The 19,231-nt window shown below is 37.0% G+C and overlaps 2 protein-coding genes across 3 annotated transcripts in view; one reads left to right on the top strand and one right to left on the bottom strand.

Annotated features, from left to right (window-relative positions):
- The window catches only part of muc15 (mucin 15, cell surface associated), a 31,397-nt gene extending 16,117 nt beyond the window's left edge, over positions 1–15,280 (bottom strand). Inside the window, exons 1-2 of one of the 2 annotated variants that reach the window (XM_051923136.1) lie at positions 15,126–15,280; positions 780–1,657 (exon numbers count right to left, since the gene is read on the bottom strand). In XM_051923136.1, coding sequence (XP_051779096.1) covers positions 780–1,632 — 853 coding nt within the window. In that variant the 5' untranslated portion in view covers positions 1,633–1,657; positions 15,126–15,280. Of the gene's footprint in view, positions 1–779; positions 1,658–12,922; positions 13,040–15,125 lie in introns of those variants that run through there. The other variant, XM_028794216.2, reaches the window with a different exon arrangement.
- The window catches only part of ano3 (anoctamin 3), a 264,288-nt gene that overhangs the window by 204,154 nt on the left and 40,903 nt on the right, over positions 1–19,231 (top strand). The window lies entirely within an intron of this gene.

The following is a 19,231-nucleotide window of genomic DNA, read 5'->3' on the forward strand; positions in this document are numbered from 1 at the left end:
CATTGATTCGCTCTGTGTTGAGTGACATAAATTGATGCACACACCTCAAGAAGTCAAATAAAAAAATTTCTGCATGGACGCTATTACTCATTTTCATTCATATATCATAAATGCGTCATTGTCCGGATAGGTGCTGTCACTCTGTTCAGGACTGCCATTTAGTGATTCCTGCATGAGAGACTTAGTTTGGTTTTAGTTCCACTCAAAAATAACGTATTTAACACTTATGTGATGGCATTGATTTGATCCTCTTACAGAAACATGAAATAAAGAAAAGAGAAAAAGAGAACTTTTCTCTAGCATTGCACGAGGACTGCTATAAAGCCCCCTTCCCCATCTCCTTTCCTCCCACTACCTTGCACCTATGTTAGTATGTATAAATCAAGAAAATTGACACCAGTGCTACGTGTTGACATGTGGCGTATCACTGTAAACCGTGCAATACGAAATTTTAAACATTTAAATGAAAATTTTATTTAATACAATTTTGAAAGATAGTATATAAATACAGTACTGGATGTGTATGTAATTCTTCAGGTACACACTTAACTTTTTTTGTATTATTGTTTCATAAAAGCACTGCCTGAGGTGTTTGCTTCATGGCTGGCCCTGGATGCGACAATATTTTTTAACACATTAAACAGGACACATTAATCACAAAAATTAACATGTTAACTTTCCCAGGTCTAATATATATATATATGTAACATATATACAATGACACAAATATACACATGGACACAAACATACACAATATTTAATAACATATTTTTATTTACCTTGACCATCACCTCTGTCAGAAAGGGAGGCATTGGATGTTGTCGGAATAAGTGAAGAGGTCTGCAATACCGTTGTATTTTTAACCGTGGTCTTGGATGTACTTGAAGAGCTTGTTGTTGAGTTAAAAGCTGTGGTGGTGTCATTTCCTCCTGAAGATGTAGTTGTCAAAGTGCTGTAATTTCCCCTTGAGGTAGTGGGTGTCAGTTCTGTGTGATTACTACTTACTGTAGTCATTGTGAAGCTGGTGTGATTTCCTCCTGAAGTAATTGTTGTCAAAAAAGTGTGATTTGTTTCTAAAGTAGTTGGTGTCACAGTAGAGATTGATGTACTGTTTTCTGTTGTGCTTGAAAAGTTGTTTGAAGTTGTCAAAGGCGTAGCAGAGCTGTGAAAGGAGCTGTTTGTGAAAGCCGATACTGTGGACTGATTGCTGGGCACTTCTGTAGATGGCATCTCAGTGGTTGTTATTGGGCTATCCTTGGTTGTTGTTTGAGTTGTCAACACTGTTGTATTGGTTGTATTCACAGAAGTAGTTGAGTTTGAGTCTATAGTTGTTTGATGCCCTGTTGTGGTAAGGTGAGTGCTCCCAGTTGTTATTGTAGTTATAAAATTTGTCTCTTCTGTTGTTTTGGAGTTTATTTTTAGTTGTTGGTTTGTTACACTGATGGTTGTGTTAGGTTTGCTATTGTTGAAGGATGGTGTACTTACTGTATCAAAAGAATCACTTATCCAGACACTCATAGTTGTATTTATTATTGAAATCATAGATATTGTTGTTAGTTTTGTTGACTGAGCACAGCTGATGGGTATTGTAACTAAAAAGCAGAATAAGGCAACTCTGTAGCAAGTGGGCATTTTCAAAAAATGAACTGGGGAATCTCTACAAGAAAAAAAAGAAAAATATATGACATCCACCTTAGACTATTGGCCTGTTATATTCTACTGTCTCTTTTTTCAAAATTATTAATAGAGAAAATAATATGTAGTAGCAGAACCTGAAAAAATAAAATGTTTAGCCCAGTTAGTTGACTCCCATTATGCTACCACAACACCACTCTTTTGGTCTTTTTTAGATCTCGAGAAACCAAGCAAATTTGGTTGTCAAATCCATTCTTAGGTTTGCTATAAATTTTTGAGGTAAGCCCAATACGATTAAACAGACAAAAAAACACCATGTACACGTTGTAAGATCCAAAAAATAATTTGTATTAAACCATTGTTTTTCATGCTCATTTAATAGAGTGTAGGGCTGTGTGAGTCATAGTCATCTCAGTAGCATCAGGCTTGAGACAGTTACCAGCCCTAAATGGGATGATACACTCATGAACTAACTCACTCTCACTTGTAGAGGGTCAATTTAAACTTACCAGTTAATCCATGTGTCTTTAATGTTGGAGTAAAACCAGAGTACCTGAAAACATGTGGAGGATGTTCAAACACCTACTCAATTCAGATTCAGAAGCAGCCTTCTGGGCTGTGAGGCAGAGGCACGGACCACTTTTCCATAAGATGATCATTTTTCAAATGGCCAAGATGTACTTTTATAAACTGTCAGAAACATCTTAAAGTTGAAATAAAACTGTTGGGAACACACGTGAAATGAGCTATACTGGCTATCAATCCTAATATTAAAAAGTGGATGTGAATTACAGTAGTCTTTCCAAATCCTGTATTCTTAGTGAATACACCTTCAGTATATGGAGAATGAACAGTATATACACATACTATGCAAACCATGGAAGTGTGTCATAACGCTAGATTTCTAATTTAGTGGCTTCGTTGGCAAGCTGCTTTTCAGTTTTATTTATCATTGAACTTTAAGGCATTTTAGTTAATACTAGGTAACTGAATTTCTCTTTCCTGAAATTCTTACTCAAATAAAGCTAATGGCTGCCACCGAAGTCACTGGCCCCATTGCAGGAATCCTTCTTTAACTCTCAAAGCATTAAAGAGTATGCATCTCAAAGCTTGTGGATAAGCACATTTATGAAATCTGTTAATCTTGGTTTTGAGCCATTTATCAGATGGAGAGAGTGTGAACAAAATGAGGGCAGGGTGTGATGGATTAGAAAAGATCTTAATGTTTTTACTTTTTAGTCCAGTTCACATCACTCCCTCTAGCCATTTCCTTCCCTTAGAAGAGAGATTTCCAGACCTAAATGTGATGGGCAAAGTCAGAATACTTTCAGAACTGAATGTTTAGAAAATAGTCACTGTATTATAAAGACCAGCTTTTTTGTCTATGCCGAATGTGTTGGCCTTTTATGTTTTAGAGTGCTGGAAATAGTGATGCCTAAGACCTTGAAATTATCCATTACATCTGTAACATGGCTATAGATGTATAAATTTCAAATTGATTCTTTGCTTTACCTAAACACCATCACCAATTCTTTGTTTTTTCACATTTAATTCCAGATTATTTAGGTAAAAATGTTTGACTGCTGTGTCCTATCAGAAATAAATTCTAATAGCCAATAGCAGAATAAATGATTGATATCAGGTTGTTACCATATTATTTTGTCTGCCTGTAATTAACAGTCCATGTGTTAAAAAGTGTATAGTATGTAGCTTTACTACTGTTTGAATTTATATTAGAAATACTTTGAAGAAGTCACTGAGCAAATAACTTTAAATTTAAAAAGCAGATTGTGAGGTTTTCTTTTTTATGTTTTTAATGTTAATTTGTGCTATAAAGTTTCACTTCACTAAGTCTGGTCACATCCAGGTAAATTCTTAAAGCTGGTTTTAAAAAGGGTGTTGAGAGATGATAACTTTTACCAACAGCAGTTATGCCTTCAATAGACAAGTAGAGCTAATAGGCAAAAATGAGTAAGGGGTGAAACAGGATTAATTAATTAATTAATTAATTAAGTGTCGGGCGGCACAGTGGCGCAGTGGGTAGTGCTGCTGCCTCACAGTTGGGAGACCTGGGATCTTGGGTTCGCTTCCTGGTGTCCGCCCTGCATGGAGTTTGCATGTTCTCCCCGTGTCTGTGTGGGTTTCCTCCGGGCGCTCTAGTTTCCATCCCACAGTCCAAAGAAATGCAGGTTAGGTGGATTGGTGATTCTAAATTGGCCCTAGTGTGTGCTTGGTGTGTGGGTGTGTTTGTGTGTGTCCTGCGGTGGGTTGGCACCCTGCCCGGGATTGGTTCCTGCCTTGTGCCCTGTGTTGGCTGGGATTGGCTCCAGCAGACCCCCGTGACCCTGTGTTCGGATTCAGCGGGTTGGAAAATGGATGGATGGATTAAGTGTCTTCTTTTTAAGTAAGTGCGGTCTGAATTGTCCTTTATACACGAACAACTTTAAGTTACTGTACGTAATTAGGAATGCAGTCTGGAAATTGTCTACACAGTGTGTTTTGACATCTATTATAAAGAACAACTTTGATTATTACCAAATGTTATTGTAGTAAAGCTTGAAAACTGGTTGTACCTTTTTGGAGTCATTAAACAAAAAAGGTCATGCTAACTGAATCATTTTAGAATGATTCCTATAAGAGCAGCATAAAGTTTCTTAACATGTCCAACCAGAGGTATATGTACAGTTCAAGTGACTTGATCAGGCACAGTTATCTACATTGGGATCTGAAGTTGTGACATACGACTTTCGCAGTCATACTCACAGTTTCATTACTTTAATATCATGAAATATTCTATGTTGTGTTTGGGCATTATTCTTTATTTTTATTATGCATCAGATACCATACTGATAGCAGTTCTATGTTTTGTTATAATTTTGCAGTTTTATATTAAAAATAAACAATGCAAAGGTTTAAACAAGTTTAGTTTGGGAAAAAAAGTAGTGTAAAATAATATAAAGGATATTTAGATTGAATGTCTCATCTCTGTCATTTTGGATCATTTCAATATGAAGAAAAACATGCATAAGGAGACCGTGGAAGATTGTGGGTTCGCTTCCTGGTTCCTCCCTGTGTGGATAGCGCTTTGAGTACTGAGAAAAGCGCTATATAAATGTAATGAATTATTATTATTATTACTTTTATAATAGTGATTAGGATGATATTGAATTTTTAAAAATGTATCTTTAATCTGTAACAGGGCTTTATCATAATATACAGTTAGGTCCATAAGTACTTGGAAAGTGACACAATTTTTATAATTTTGTCTCTGTACGCCACTACAATGTATTTGGAATTAAGCAGTAATTATGTGATTGAAGTGTAGACTTTCAGCATTAATTTAAAGGGTTTACCTAAAATATCTTATCAGCCATTTGGGAATGACAGCCATTTTCCCACATAGCCCCCCTCCAATTCCTGGGGCTCAAAAGTATTTGAACAAACTAATATAATCATAAATATAATGATCATTTTCAATATTTGGTTGAAAATCCTTTACATTTGCTTTGCCAGGCTTTCACTGCAGCTGTCTTCACTTGCTCCATGTTTGTTGGACTTTCTGCCATTAGTTTTGTCTTCAGCAAGTTAAATGCATGTTCAATTGGGCTGAGGTCAGTTGATTGACGTGGCCTTTGAAGAAAATAAACTGTTTTGGACTGAAAAGCACTTGGTTTGCTTTCACAGTTTGTTTTGGCTCATTGTCCATCTGTACTATGAAGCGTTGTCCTATCAGTTTTGCAGCATTTGTCTGAATCTGAGCAGATAGTATAGCCCTATACACTTCAGAATTCATCTTGGTACTTCTGCCAGAAGTCATGCTGTCATATGAAAAAGTTTGGGAACCCCTCTTAATTCTTTGGCTTTTTGTTTATCATTGGCTGAGATTTCAAAGTAGCAACTCCCTTTTAATATATGACATGCCTTATGTAAACAGTAGTATTTCAGCAGTGACATTAAGTTTATTGGATTAACAGAAAATATGCAATAACAAAATTAGACAGATGCATAAATTTGGGCATCCCAACATCAATACTTAGTTGAGCCTCCTTTTGCAAATATAACAGCCTCTGGACGCCTCCTATAGCCTTTGATGAGTGCCTGGATTCTGGATGGAGGTATTTTTTATCATTCTTCCATACAAAATCTCTCCAGTTCAGTTAAATTTGATGGCTGCCGAGCATGGACAGCCTGCTCGAAATCATCCCATAGATTTTCGATGATATTCAAGTCAGGAGACTGTGATGGCCATTCCAGAACATTGTACTTCTCGCTCTGCATGAATGCCTTTGTAGATTTCGAACTGTGTTTTGGGTCATTGTCTTATAGGAATATCCAACCCCTGCGTAACTTCAACTTTGTGACTGATGCTTGAACATTATCCTGAAGAATTTGTAGATATTGGGTTGAATTAATCCGACCCTCGACTTTAACAAGAGCCCCAGTCCCTGAACTAGTCACACAGCCCCATAGCATGATGGAACCTCCACCAAATTTGACAGTAGGTAGCAGGTGTTTTTCTTGGAATGCGGTGTTCTTCTTCTGCCATGCAAAGCGCTTTTTGTTATGACCAAATAACTCAATTTTTGTCTCATCAGTCCAAAGCACTTTGTTCCAAAACGAATCTGGCTTGTCTAAATGAGCATTTGCATACAACAAGCGACTCTGTTTGTGGCGTGAGTGCAGAAAGGGCTTCTTTCTCATCACCCTGCCATACAGATGTTCTTTGTGCAAATTGCGCTGAATTGTAGAATGATGTACAGATACACCATCTTCAGCAAGATGTTCTTGCAGGTCTTTGGAGGTGATCTGTGGGTTGTCTGTAACCATTCTCACAATCCTGCGCATATGCCACTCCTGTATTTTTCTTGGCATGCCAGACCTGGGTTTAACAGCAACTGTGCCTGTGGCCTTCCATTTCCTGATTACATTCTTTACAGTTGAAACTGACAGTTTAAACCTCTGAGATAGCTGTTTGTAGCCTTCCCCTAAACCATGATACTGAACAGTGTTTGTTTTCAGATCTTTTGAGAGTTGCTTTGATGATCCCATGTTGTCACTCTTCAGAGGAGTGTCAAAGAGAAGCACAACTTTCAATTGACCACCTTAAATACCTTTTCTCATGATTGGACAGACCTGTCTATGAAGTTCAAGGTAACCCAACCAATTTGTTGTTGCAAGTAATCCATATTGAGCAGTTACATGCATTCAAATCAGCAAAATTACAAGGGGACCCAAATTTTTGCACAGCCAGTTTTTCACATTTGATTTAATTTCATACAACTAAATACTGCTTCAATAAAAATCTTTGTTCGGAAAACACCTCAGTACTCAGATTTCCTAGGAAATGAAAGACATACCACTGTTTTCTTTTTTGTTGAAAGTAAAGTATTATGCATGCTGAGAGGGGTTCCCAAACTTTTTCATATGACTGTATCATCAATGAACTCTAGTGACTGACTTCCGTTCACAGCCATGCATGATCATGCCATAACACTGCTTCCATTATGTTTCACAGATAATGTGGTATTCCCTTAGATCATGAGCAGTTTCTTCTCATTTCCATACTCTTCTCTTTCTAACATTCTGGTTTATATTGATGTTGGTTTCATTTGTCCAAAGAAAATTGTTCTAGAACTGAACAGGCTTTTAAAAATGTTTTATTGCAAAGTCTAACCTTTCCTTCCTATGCTTTAGGTTTACCAGTGATTAACACCTTGTGGTAAACCCTCTGTCTTTACTTTCATGAAGTCTTCTCTTGATTGTAGACTTTGACAATGACAGGTCTACCTCCTGGAGAGTGTTCTTGGCTTGGCAAAATTTTGTGAAGGGGTTCTTCTTCACTAAGGACAAAATTCTGCAATCATTCAGAATAATTGTATTCTATTGTTTTCCAGATCTTCTGGTGTTGCTTAATTCACCAGTGTGTTCCTTTGTTTATAAGAATATGCCATATGGTTGATCTGACCACTCCTTGTGTTTCTGCTATCTTTCTTTTCTCAGCCTAATGATGGACTGTTTTTACTTTTATGAACATCTCTTTGGATTTCATATTGAGAGTTTACAATGACAGCTTCCAAATGCAAATTCTACAGTTGGAATCAATTCCAGACTTTTTACCTGCTTAATAGTTATTGAAGTAACAAGGGAACTGCTCCCACCTGGCTATGGAACAGCTTGACAGTCAAATGTCTAAATACTGGGGGTTGGGGGGGGAGAGATATGCAGAAAAACTGCAATTGTTCCTAAATGGCAACGATATTTTTGGTAAACTCCTTAAATTAAAGCTGAAAGTCTACATTTCAATTAAATGAGGACTGCTTAATTTCAAATTCATTGCGGTAGTGTACAGAAAAATGAAATGAAAATTATGTCACTGTCCAAGTACTTATGGACCTGCGATTGTAAAATTATAAAATTATACACAAACCATCTATGTTATCTGTCCATTTGGCGCCTGATGAACTTTTGCCTAAGCACTTTTTGAATGTCTTATTTTGTCTTAATAAACTCTGCAATCATGAAAGAGGAAGTAAACGTCTTTGTCAGAGGAAGGAATCTCCTAAACAGTATAAGAAAAGCCTTAGTAAACTTTGTAAGTTATGGTATTATGAACCTTATTTTAAAGTACTGTATTTAACAAAAGCTCTAAAGAAACAGGTTTACAATTGATTAATTGAATTCATTGGTAGCAATATCTATGAAATTCACCCACTTGTTTTTTTCATTTTGCACACTTACAATTTAAAAACATACTGGCAAAAAGTAAGTAACAAGGGCCAAGATTTCAGATAAGACTAAAATCAATTTCATCCATCAATACATCCATGATTTTTGAGTCAGTGTAGTGGGTGCCAGGGCCTAACCCACACCTTTTTGCACAATACAGGAATCAACAATTAACAGTATGGCAGCCCATCATATTCACACAATCACCCCATTCATATCAGTCACAGCAGCTGTGATTCTTTCACAGTCCTAAAAATGCAAATCTTGAACAGTGGCAGGTAAACATCACATACATAATGGCTTGCTTATCTGAAACAGTTTCAGTTTAAAACACTGTGTGCTGAATAGTAAAGATGACAAATATTGTAACAGCATGTAGCATGTCTAATAAAAGACTGTCATCTCACAGATGTATTTGAATACAGTGACAGTTAAATATAAGGTATCTGGTCCATTCTATTTTCTGATGTATCACTTGAATTAGAGTTGCAATTTCAGAGGAATCTTGGAAAGAAACATACAGAACTTTGTTTGTTTGTATCTTTTCATAAAAGTTCATCATAAGGTGAAGTTCTGCTTTTCCTAGTGCTGATTCTGGGCCGCCATATTCTTTGCAAATTTTCATTCCCACCAGATCTAATCTAATTAAATTAGATTAGCTAGTTTGTTTATTTGTTGTGTTTGTACTGTTGTTCTGCAGTTATAAATACACTATACAGTGTGTAATTTACATTGCAGAAATGTATAGTTTGTGTCAGTTTTTTTTTCTGTGCCCATTTTATTATTTTATCTATTTGTTTCAATTTCTTTATTTTTTTTTAAGAACCTTCTATTTTAATTACATTCAGCAGTTTTTAAAATAAGCAGATGTAAACCAATATTACTGACGATGCATCTAAATGTGCACTTTTTGAACTCACTGCCTCCATTACTGGATCATGGGGAGCTGGAGTCAATCCCAGCAGTAACAGTAACAGAGAAGAACCAAACCCTGAATGATGCAGGGTGTACTTACATTGAATAATAATAATAATGCATTTTATTTATAGTGCACTTTACATTTGTAGTAAATCTCAAAGTGCTACATAAAAAGTTTAAACAAAGGCAAAACAAGTTAAAAACAGAGATAAAACAACAATAATTAGTAGTATGCTTGTTAATATTCTTTCCTAAATAGAAAAGTCTTTAGCTGTTCTTTAAAACAGCCCACAATCTGCTGTGTTCTCAGGCTCTCTGGTAGGGCATTCCAGAGCCGTGGAGCTGCCACTGCAAAGGCTTGGTCATCCGTTATACAAAGTTTGGCCACGGGGGGTGGGTGAAGGTGATCGGTATTTGCAAAACGGAGGTTTCTTGTAGTGGATTGTAATATAAGGAGTTCCTTAAGATATTCTGGAGCATTTCCATGGATACACTGGTGAGTAAGCAGACAAAGTTTGTATTCAATACAGAGGTGTATAAGGAGCCAATGAAGTGACAGAAGGATTAGTGAAATGTGTTCATATTTCCGCACCCCCATCAGGATCCTTGCAGCACTATTTTGAATTTGTTGGAGCTTTTGAAGGCTCTTGTTGGGTATCCCGATGAGGAGTGCATTACAATAGTTCAGCCTGGAGGAGACAAAGGCATGGACCAGCTTTTCAGCATCACAGAGGGAGAGGCATGGATGGAATTTGGCTATATTTCGGAGATGAAGGAATGCAGTTTTACAGAGATGATGGACATGTGTATGAAATGACAGATGGAAGTCTAACTTGACACCCAAATTTGTTAATGAAGGGGAGAGGGCAATGGTACGGTCAGGAAAGGAAATACAATTTACGGAGGAACGAAGTTGATGGGGGCTGCCAAGTAAAAGAGCTTAAGTTTTCGTGCTGTTCAGCTTGAGGAAGTTCTTGGACATCCAAGCCTCAATCTCATCCAAGCAAGAGAAAGGAGTTAATGGAGGTATAAAGGAGGTCGAATCCAGTCTCACATAGAGCTGTGTATCATCGGCATAACAGTGGACTGAAATTCCATGCCTTATGATGATGTGACCCAGGGGTAGCATATAGATGTTGAAAAGGGTTGGCACAAGGACTGATCCTTGTGGGACCCCACAGGTGACAGTGTGGGTACAAGATTTAGCATCCCCCAGGGCCACATACTCAGCCCTATCTGTGAGATAGGACTCGAACTACTCCGGAGCAGTGCCAGAAAGTCCAATTATATAGTGGAGACGATGGAGGAGAATATTATTACTTAATCTAGCATGCAGCTCTTTGGAAAATTGGATTTGCATTGTGAAAGCGCAGAAGTAAGGAAGACCTACAGACTTCACATAGGCAATAACAGGGAGTTGAGCCCAAGTGCCTAAAGGTGTGCGTTAACCAAATTGCCATGTATGCTACTGTGTGTTGCTCCACATAAAACAAACAACCATTATCTGTCTAAAGATGTATTGATTTTTATCCTACAAAATAAAACTAGTGGAAGAATAAATGGCATGATGGACAACAAATAATATTAATATTAAGTGCCCAGCACATGGGGGCTAACTTACTACATATGCAAGAGACAGGATGATTCTCATACTGCCAGACAACCCTCTTCATTTCTCCTTAACAAAAAAAATGCAAACTATGCCAAAATTGCATATCTGAAAATTCAACTCAACTCAGATGCCATTATAGTCATTAACTCTCTACATGATTGTGAAATTTGTCTAAGATTATATTTAAAGTATATAAATCAGTATTAAAACTGTATTTTTCATATAACCCAGTGGTTCACAGCTATCAACAATTGTACATATGTTTATCATTACAAATTAGTCTAATATGGACACAATTGGCAGTTTAAGTATTCTATGTGTTTCTAACATGTTACTAAAAATACATCGTGCAGTATTAAAATTGAGCAATATTTTTTAAAAATATTTATATATAGTATAGGTTACAAACAGCTGCCATACATATACTATTTTTATTTTATTTATTTTTATTTTGTTCTTTATTTCGCCTTATACAATTTCTTGTATTAGGAATTTGGTAGTTTTCGCATACCCCTTGGGGTCGGAGCGCAGGGTCAGCCATTGTACAGCGCCCCTGGAGCAATTACAGGTTAAGGGCCTTGCTCAAGGGCCCAGCAGAGCAGTGGCCTTTTTTTTAGGCAGTGACGGGGATTCGACTATACAGTATGTTAACTCATATCTCTTGGTCAGGTTTCAGTATGAAAAAATCACTCCTGGCAACCAATGACAAAAAAGCATTCCTAAAATCTTTTCCTGGTTATGTACTGTATATTTTCCCACATACTTTAATAAATCCATCATTCATTTATAAAAATTAATAATATAACATTCTCAAACCAGTATTATCCAATCTGTGGCCAGTGGGGGTTGGAACTTGTCCCAGTAATATCAGTTACAAGGCAGAAACTGACTGTGGATGGTTTACAAATTCATTGCAGGTTCCTCTCACACACAGTCAAATTTCCATAGGTTGTACAGTACTTATACTGAAATTACTTTATCAAAGAGCTAGAGTTCAAATACATATTATGGCACAACATTCGTTTAGACAAATTCAGATCATGAGAACTCTGAGCCTGTGCTGGCAAAACTCGGCGCAAGGCAGGAAAAAACTCAGGTCAGGTCAGCAGTCTACCACAGGACGAACTCAGGCACACAATCAAATGGATGTGAATCACCATAGATTAAACTTAATAATAAGATAATTTATCAGTGAGAAAAAGGTTAAATTTTAGTAAAAGGTTAATTTTCTTTTAAAACTGTTTATCCCTTGGTTCATTCATTTTGTAATTTTTAATTATGATAAACCATAATAGGCATCCCATCCATAGTTTGTTCCTGCCATCCACCCAAGAAAGCCAGCACAGACATTAGCTCCTTTAGACCCTGAAATGGAGTTAACAAAATGGATGGATGGATAACTGCAGTACATTCAGTTGGATTGACAATTCTTAATCACCTATATTTATGAATGTCTGCTACTGTAATTTTAACAGAGGAAGTGAAGAACTGGGCAAACAGAAAAAAATAATTGTTGTTACTTTGTTAGTCACAATAAATTTAGTCAAACACGTCAGGGTCTAGTTGATCCCCAACCATCTTAACATTACTTCATTTGCTTTATCTGAAATTGTTAAAATCACTGTGTACTTATGCTTATATGAGTCACTTTTGACAAGAATTTATTATTTTTACAAATTTGAATTGGCCTCAATCTACTGTATGTAAAGAAAAGATAAATTAAATATTCATTTAAACAAAATTAAATGTTTTTTTATTAAAAGGAAAAAACAACTTCAATATTCATTGCCCAGCAATCTTTTTGACACTTTTCAGGTTTGTTTTCTGCTACCTGTTCAGTCATGATATCTTTCAGTCACCTGCTCTAAATATCAACTGGTATTTCCTTTCTTATTTAACATAGGAAAACTAGAAGCTGCCATCTTACACTTTATTTACTCATTTCAATTGTTTAACAAAAACAGATCTCTCATCTAATGCACTTACTACAGAATGACAGCATTATTAAAGGTTCATCTTTAGTGCACTTACCTTACAGGTGAAAACAGAAACTTGGTGAAGAAGCTGGTAGCAGCTTGGGAGAAACTGTTGAGTCAGTGAATGCGAAATTTGAGGAAGGAAGCTTTTTAGAAGTAGGTGGGGCTTATCTTGTTAACCTGAGATGTGAGCAAAGCTGTTGAATATAACGACAGGTGTGTGCGACAATCCGAGACGGTAACTCATTGCTGCATTTGTTCCTTTGCATAATCTCTGCAGATATGCCTGGCACACCCTTACCTACGCAGGTTGTGAAAGTTATATTTGGAAAACTGGTCAGAGTGGTTGAGTCCTCACAATACCTATAATTGTTTTTACTTTTTTAACAATGCTGTGCCACTTTAGGGTAGGCTTTTCTCTTGGTGGCTTGGATATTGGATTAAAATTCTGAATTTAAATTTCTATAACTTCTGAATATGATATGGGCTCCTCTTATAATGGTTCCTCCATCATATTTTTCTTTCTTGTTACTATAACTGGCAGGAATCACATTTTCATTCACAAGAGCTCCTTGAATTTTACTGGATATGAGAATTAGCTAAAGACAATATCCTTCCCTTATTTAGCACTTCAATGCTCAATTTTTGCTAAATGATAGCAATCATTTTAATTGCTTACATCCCAAGTGACAAGACATGCATCTGTTGTTTTCACCAAATATTGATAAAACTTATCTTTCAAATGTACAGTTAAGGATGGGCTTATTTACAAAACAAGACTTTTTTTCCTCACACTTCCTCCTGCAGCATGTTATCTCTTTACCATTTTCCTGTGATGTTTTTATCTTGGTTGTTATCCGTGCTCCACTAATATATTGGAAGATGAATCCTTCTGCACTTACAAACTTGACCCAATGGAGCAGTACTTAATATTTATTTCTCTTTTTATTACACAAATTATAAAATATACACATACAGTATAACACATTTCTATCCAATGGTTAATGTATTGTTCTCAATGTGGCTATTATAGGCTCTTGATCTGTATTCCACTAAATAGCAATAAACATGTATACAACTGTTACATTTTGTCATTTTCAGTGCACACATTTGTATCAAGGACTGCTGGGACAGACTTGGGCCATGACCATGAATTAGATTTGAAACAAATTTACAGATACAGTAGATTCAGAAAGTGTTCAGACCCCTACACTTTCTGAACACTTTATTGTGTTGTAGATTTAATTTAAAATTGATAGCTTTGTCATTTTTGTCCATCAGTCTACACTCAATATCCCATAATGTCTAACTGAAAACAAATGTATTAAACATTCAGTCCTAGATGGGATACCAATCACACACAAACATCCCACACACTCATTGACATACAGCCAGTGTATAGTTGCAATTCAAAAGAACCTCGTGGTTTTGGACCTGAAATTTGTTTTCCACCACTCTCCATGATACTTGAGATCATTCAACATGAAGCCCATTCTTTTCATAACATCTGGCACCACCTCCATCCATGTCTTCTTAGACCTGCACCTCTTCCTCTCTGGTTTTCACCCCACATGTCCAAACCACCTTAGTCATCTTCTCCTCAGCAAACCCATCACCTATACACCAGTTGTTTCTTTCAGCTATCCAATGTGAAAAAATTATACAAAATTGAAAAAATCTCTGGTGTAATTCAGATTCTGTTTTTTCTTTCATATAGTAAAAAGGAAGCCTGAACTCTCTTTTAAAGGCAGTAATGAGACCTAGGATGGCACCAATAATGGGACCAAGGCTTAGCTTTGGCAACTGATAGTGAAAACTATTTTGAATTGTACTACTTTTTGACCCCTTCAGTTAGAATATATAAACTCACAAAACAATGTTTCTTGGCAAGTTCTTATAAACTTAACTGAACTGATAATCACCCAATGGCTAATGGTCAATCTGAGGTCTTTACATATCTAGTTAGGGCACTAGAATGAGCTACTGGGACTGATTTCTGTTAACGAAGAAAAGAGGAAGGTCAGATGAATTTTTTCCACACTGTTGTTGGAAAATCTGAACAAACAGACATAGCAAAAATCTAAATACATAAATAAATAAATGCCTTAAATGCAATTAAGTTTAATTCTGTACAGCATAAGTATCCCAGTTGGCTACAATGACTGTAAAAAAGCTGAAGCTATTTAAAAGTGTTTTTTGTTTTGCACTGTGACAGAATCATTAAGGTTAAAACCATAATTAAAAAATTTTATTCTTACCCCAGTTTTCCTTCAGACTTATCTCCTTATGTTCCGAGTCCAGTCATTGTGTATGAGTGTTTAAACACAGTCCCCAAATTCATGTGATTTTTCTCATTACATACTTGTTTTCTTTCCTATGCCAGTGTTGCGTAGCTTTAAAATGACCACTAATGAGTGTATGGATGTGTGTTTGTGTGTGTGTGGGTGTGTGTATGGACTGGGAACAGCTTCTTATAATGAAAAAAATGTCAATTGTTAAGAGTTTAAGATTTACCTTAAGTTCATGACTCAGCGTGACAGAGTCAACATATCCATGTAGAAAGTTCTAACACGAGGTTTAGTTTCCGCTACTAAGTGAAAGTTCAAATGTTTATCACGTATCTAAGTTAAACATTTTGACTCCCTGAAATAAAGTGATCGAAACAGTGGACCTTCAACTGACACATTCCTCCTACATACAGTGAATGGAGGCTGCTCAGTACATTAAGTTGTCAGTAACAGGAAAAAATACACTTTTAGCTTTTTCCTAAAATAAAAAAAAGTTTGTTTAGTAAAGAGTATATTGAAATAAATAGAGTAATATGATAATAGAAAACTTAAAGCTAGCTATTACTTCTCTTTAAAACACAAATCACAAGACTGCCAACACTAATCGTATCATTAAAATTATTTGCTTACTGAAACTAAATGCAATTTTAGGCAATGGGTGCAATAGTTTAATTTGCTAGGACTGTGTTTTCTGGACTGTTCCATAATTTTTCAGCTGACGAGTTATGCAGATCATACACCAAGTATAACCGGTATCAGTAGTGGCTAAGTCCTCCGTGTCATAAGTGACACTGCTAATTACTGTTGGATAAGGAATGGTGTAGAGCAGGTTCCAGAGTTATTGCAAGGGACTCAGCCCATCCCTGAGTTAAAAACTACAAAATAGAAGTAATATTATTAAGACTTCGAATTTGACACTATTAGAATACCACCCTGGACTGGGCACCAGTCCATCACAGGGTCCACTCAAACGATTATTTAAGTATTCAAACCAGATTGTGTTTGGGATGTGGGAGAAAAAACAGAGTACCCTGACAAAAACTCTACCCGGACATGTAAAGAATGTGTGGTCTCCGCACATACACCTGTAGACCCTAGCTACAAGATTTGAATCCAGGACTCTGGATCATAGAAGCACCCAAGCTAAGCAAAGTGTCTTCAGCATAGTTAAGCATGGGTAGAAAAAAAGAAACAAATATCACCACTGAATGTTTGCTGTCATGATAAATAAATAAATAAATAAATAATCACTCTACGCTGTATTTTTACTGTTATGCCCTTCAAATTTGGGTTATCTTTGTAACAAAATCTTAGATGCCCAGGATGATCTACTAGGGTTATTGCCCATGATCTTCTGATTTATCAGGACACTGGGTTGTCAATGATACTGAAGAGAAACACTGCTTATTAAAAGCTGATACCAAGGGGCCTTAGAGACCTGTAGTCTCCCTTCTATAAATTCATCATATGAGGAATGTATACTTTTTGTGAGAAGAATTTTAGTATTGTATACAGTACCAAATTATGTTTTTTTGCTATCAAATGACATCAAATTTTAGAAGCGTATATATAATAAAATATTTAGGTTTATATGAACTCCATTAGTTTTTGCCTAGAACTAATGCCAAGATGTTTGCCTTTTATGATTATTTTTACACAACATGGGTATGCAGAGTTTTGTTTTAGTGTGAATTCTTGATATTTCATCAAGTTTGTTCAATCGTGGAATAAAGAAGTGACTGCTTCACCATCAGACAAGGTCACCTAAATCTGCCCACCTAAAACAGGGCAAATTCCAAGCCTGAATTAGAGCCATATTAAAGAGAGAGTTGATGAAGACCACATGCATCAAAAAGAAGCATAAATGATTTTTTACTGATAGATAGATAGATACTTTATTAATCCCAAGGGGAAATTCACATACTCCAGCAGCAGCATACTGATAAAAAACAATATTAAATTAAAGAGTGATAAAAATGCAGGTATAACAGACAATAACTTTGTATAATGTTAACGTTTACCCCCTCGGGTGGAATTGAAGAGTCGCATAGTGTGGGGAGGAACGATCTCCTCAGTCTGTCAGTGGAGCAGGACAGTGACAGCAGTCTGTCGCTAAAGCTGATCCTCTGTCTGGAGATGATACTGTTTAGTAGATGCAGTGGATTATCCATGATTGACAGGAGCCTGCTCAGCGCCTGTCGCTCTGTCACGGATGTCAAACTGTCCAGCTCCGTGCCTACAATAGAGACTGCCTTCCTCACCAGTTTGTCCAGGCGTGAGGCGTCCCTCTTCTTTATGCTGCCTCCCCAGCACACCACCGTGTAGAAGAGGGCGCTCGCCACAACCGTCTGATAGAACATCTGCAGCATCTTTTTGCAGATTTTGAAAGACGCCAGCCTTCTAAGGAAGTATAGTCAGCTCTGTCCTCTCTTGCACAGAGCATCAGTATTGGCAGTCCAGTGCAATTTATCATTCAGCTGCACTCCCAGGTATTTATAGGTCTGCACCCTCTGCACACAGTCACCTTTGATGATCACGGGGTCCATGAGGGGCCTGGTCCTCCTAAAATCCACCACCAGCTCCTTGGTTTTGCTGGTGTTCAGTTGTAGGTGGTTTGAGTCGCACCATTTAACAAAGTCCTTGATTAGGTTCCTATACTCCTCCTCCTGCCCACTCCTGATGCAGCCCACGATAGCAGTGTTGTCAGCGAACTGTTGTACGTGGCAGGACTCTGAGTTGTATTGGAAGTCCGATATATATAGGCTGAACAGGACTGGAGAAAGTTCAGTCCCCTGCAGCACTCCTGTGCTGCTGACCACAATGTCAGACCTGCAGTTCCCAAGACGCACATACTGAGGTCTGTCTGTAAGATAGTCCACGATCCATGCCACTAGGTATGAATCTCTCCCATCTCTGTCAGCTTGTCCCTAAGGAGCAGAGGTTGGATGGTGTTAAAGGCGTTAGAAAAGTCCAGAAACATAATTGTTACAGTACCACTGCCTCTGTCCAAGTGGGAGAGGGATCGGTGTAGCATATAGATGATGGCATCCTCCGCTCCCACCTGTTGACCACACTCTAAATATTTCAAACAGTTTGCCTATAATATTTGCATGAATACTGCATAAAAAATAACAATCAAATGGAGATCTTCCAGTACAGTACGTTCTCTCAAATGTCATTCTGTGGGTGAGAGTTTTTCTCCCACTTGTTCTTCCCTGAGTATGAGTGTTTGCAAGAGTGGACCCTGAAGTGGCCTGACTATTCCATGGTGGCTTACATTCAGTACTGCAGTGTTAATTAATAGTGTTTCTGAAAGTTATGTTGTATTATGTGTAGCCAGCTGAATATATTAATGAGGAATATAATAAAAAAGAACAGGTTCAAGAAATCTCAGGATGGACACTTACGGAAAACACACCACAAAGTATACTATAAAACAGTTGAATGATAAGAGAACAGGTGGGGCTCAGATTTTTTAAACATTAGTAGTGTTCTGTAAATGTCAGAGAAATGCCAAAACAATCTTACTTGACAGATAACATACGTATGTTTCCCTGACAGAAACTACATAAATCTAAGGCACATGCTCTATGTGAAGTTTGGTTGCTAAGACACTAGGTAGCCCTGGGCTACATTAGTATGACAAAAGCAGTTTTTTAATATAATGTCCTCGGCCTCAGGCTGTGCCCTGATTGTAGTTCTCACCATAGTACCACTCCCAGTTTTGCCATGAGTTTCTGCTCATTTTATGTTCTTACAGACTCCATTCTTAAACAGTCTCAACAGTGTTGCCTGTTTATGTATGACAGAATGGCAGATCAGAGCTTAGTTTTCTTGGTTTGCTGTACTCAAGAACCAAACCAGATTCAAATATATATACATTTATAATATGTTAACTTACTTTACCTTGTCTTTTATTTTACAGGTTTCTCTTTGGCATAATGGTAGTGATGTTTTTTTTCAGCATTGCTTGAGCTGTAACAAGTAGGAGAAGATGTCTTGGAATCATCGACCACTCTCTTATTCCCTGCTTTTTTCCCTATTGGACCCAGCAATCCTTTCCCTTTCATAACTCA

Source organism: Erpetoichthys calabaricus, chromosome 2, assembly GCF_900747795.2.
Source record: "Erpetoichthys calabaricus chromosome 2, fErpCal1.3, whole genome shotgun sequence".
NCBI lineage: Eukaryota > Metazoa > Chordata > Cladistia > Polypteriformes > Polypteridae > Erpetoichthys > Erpetoichthys calabaricus.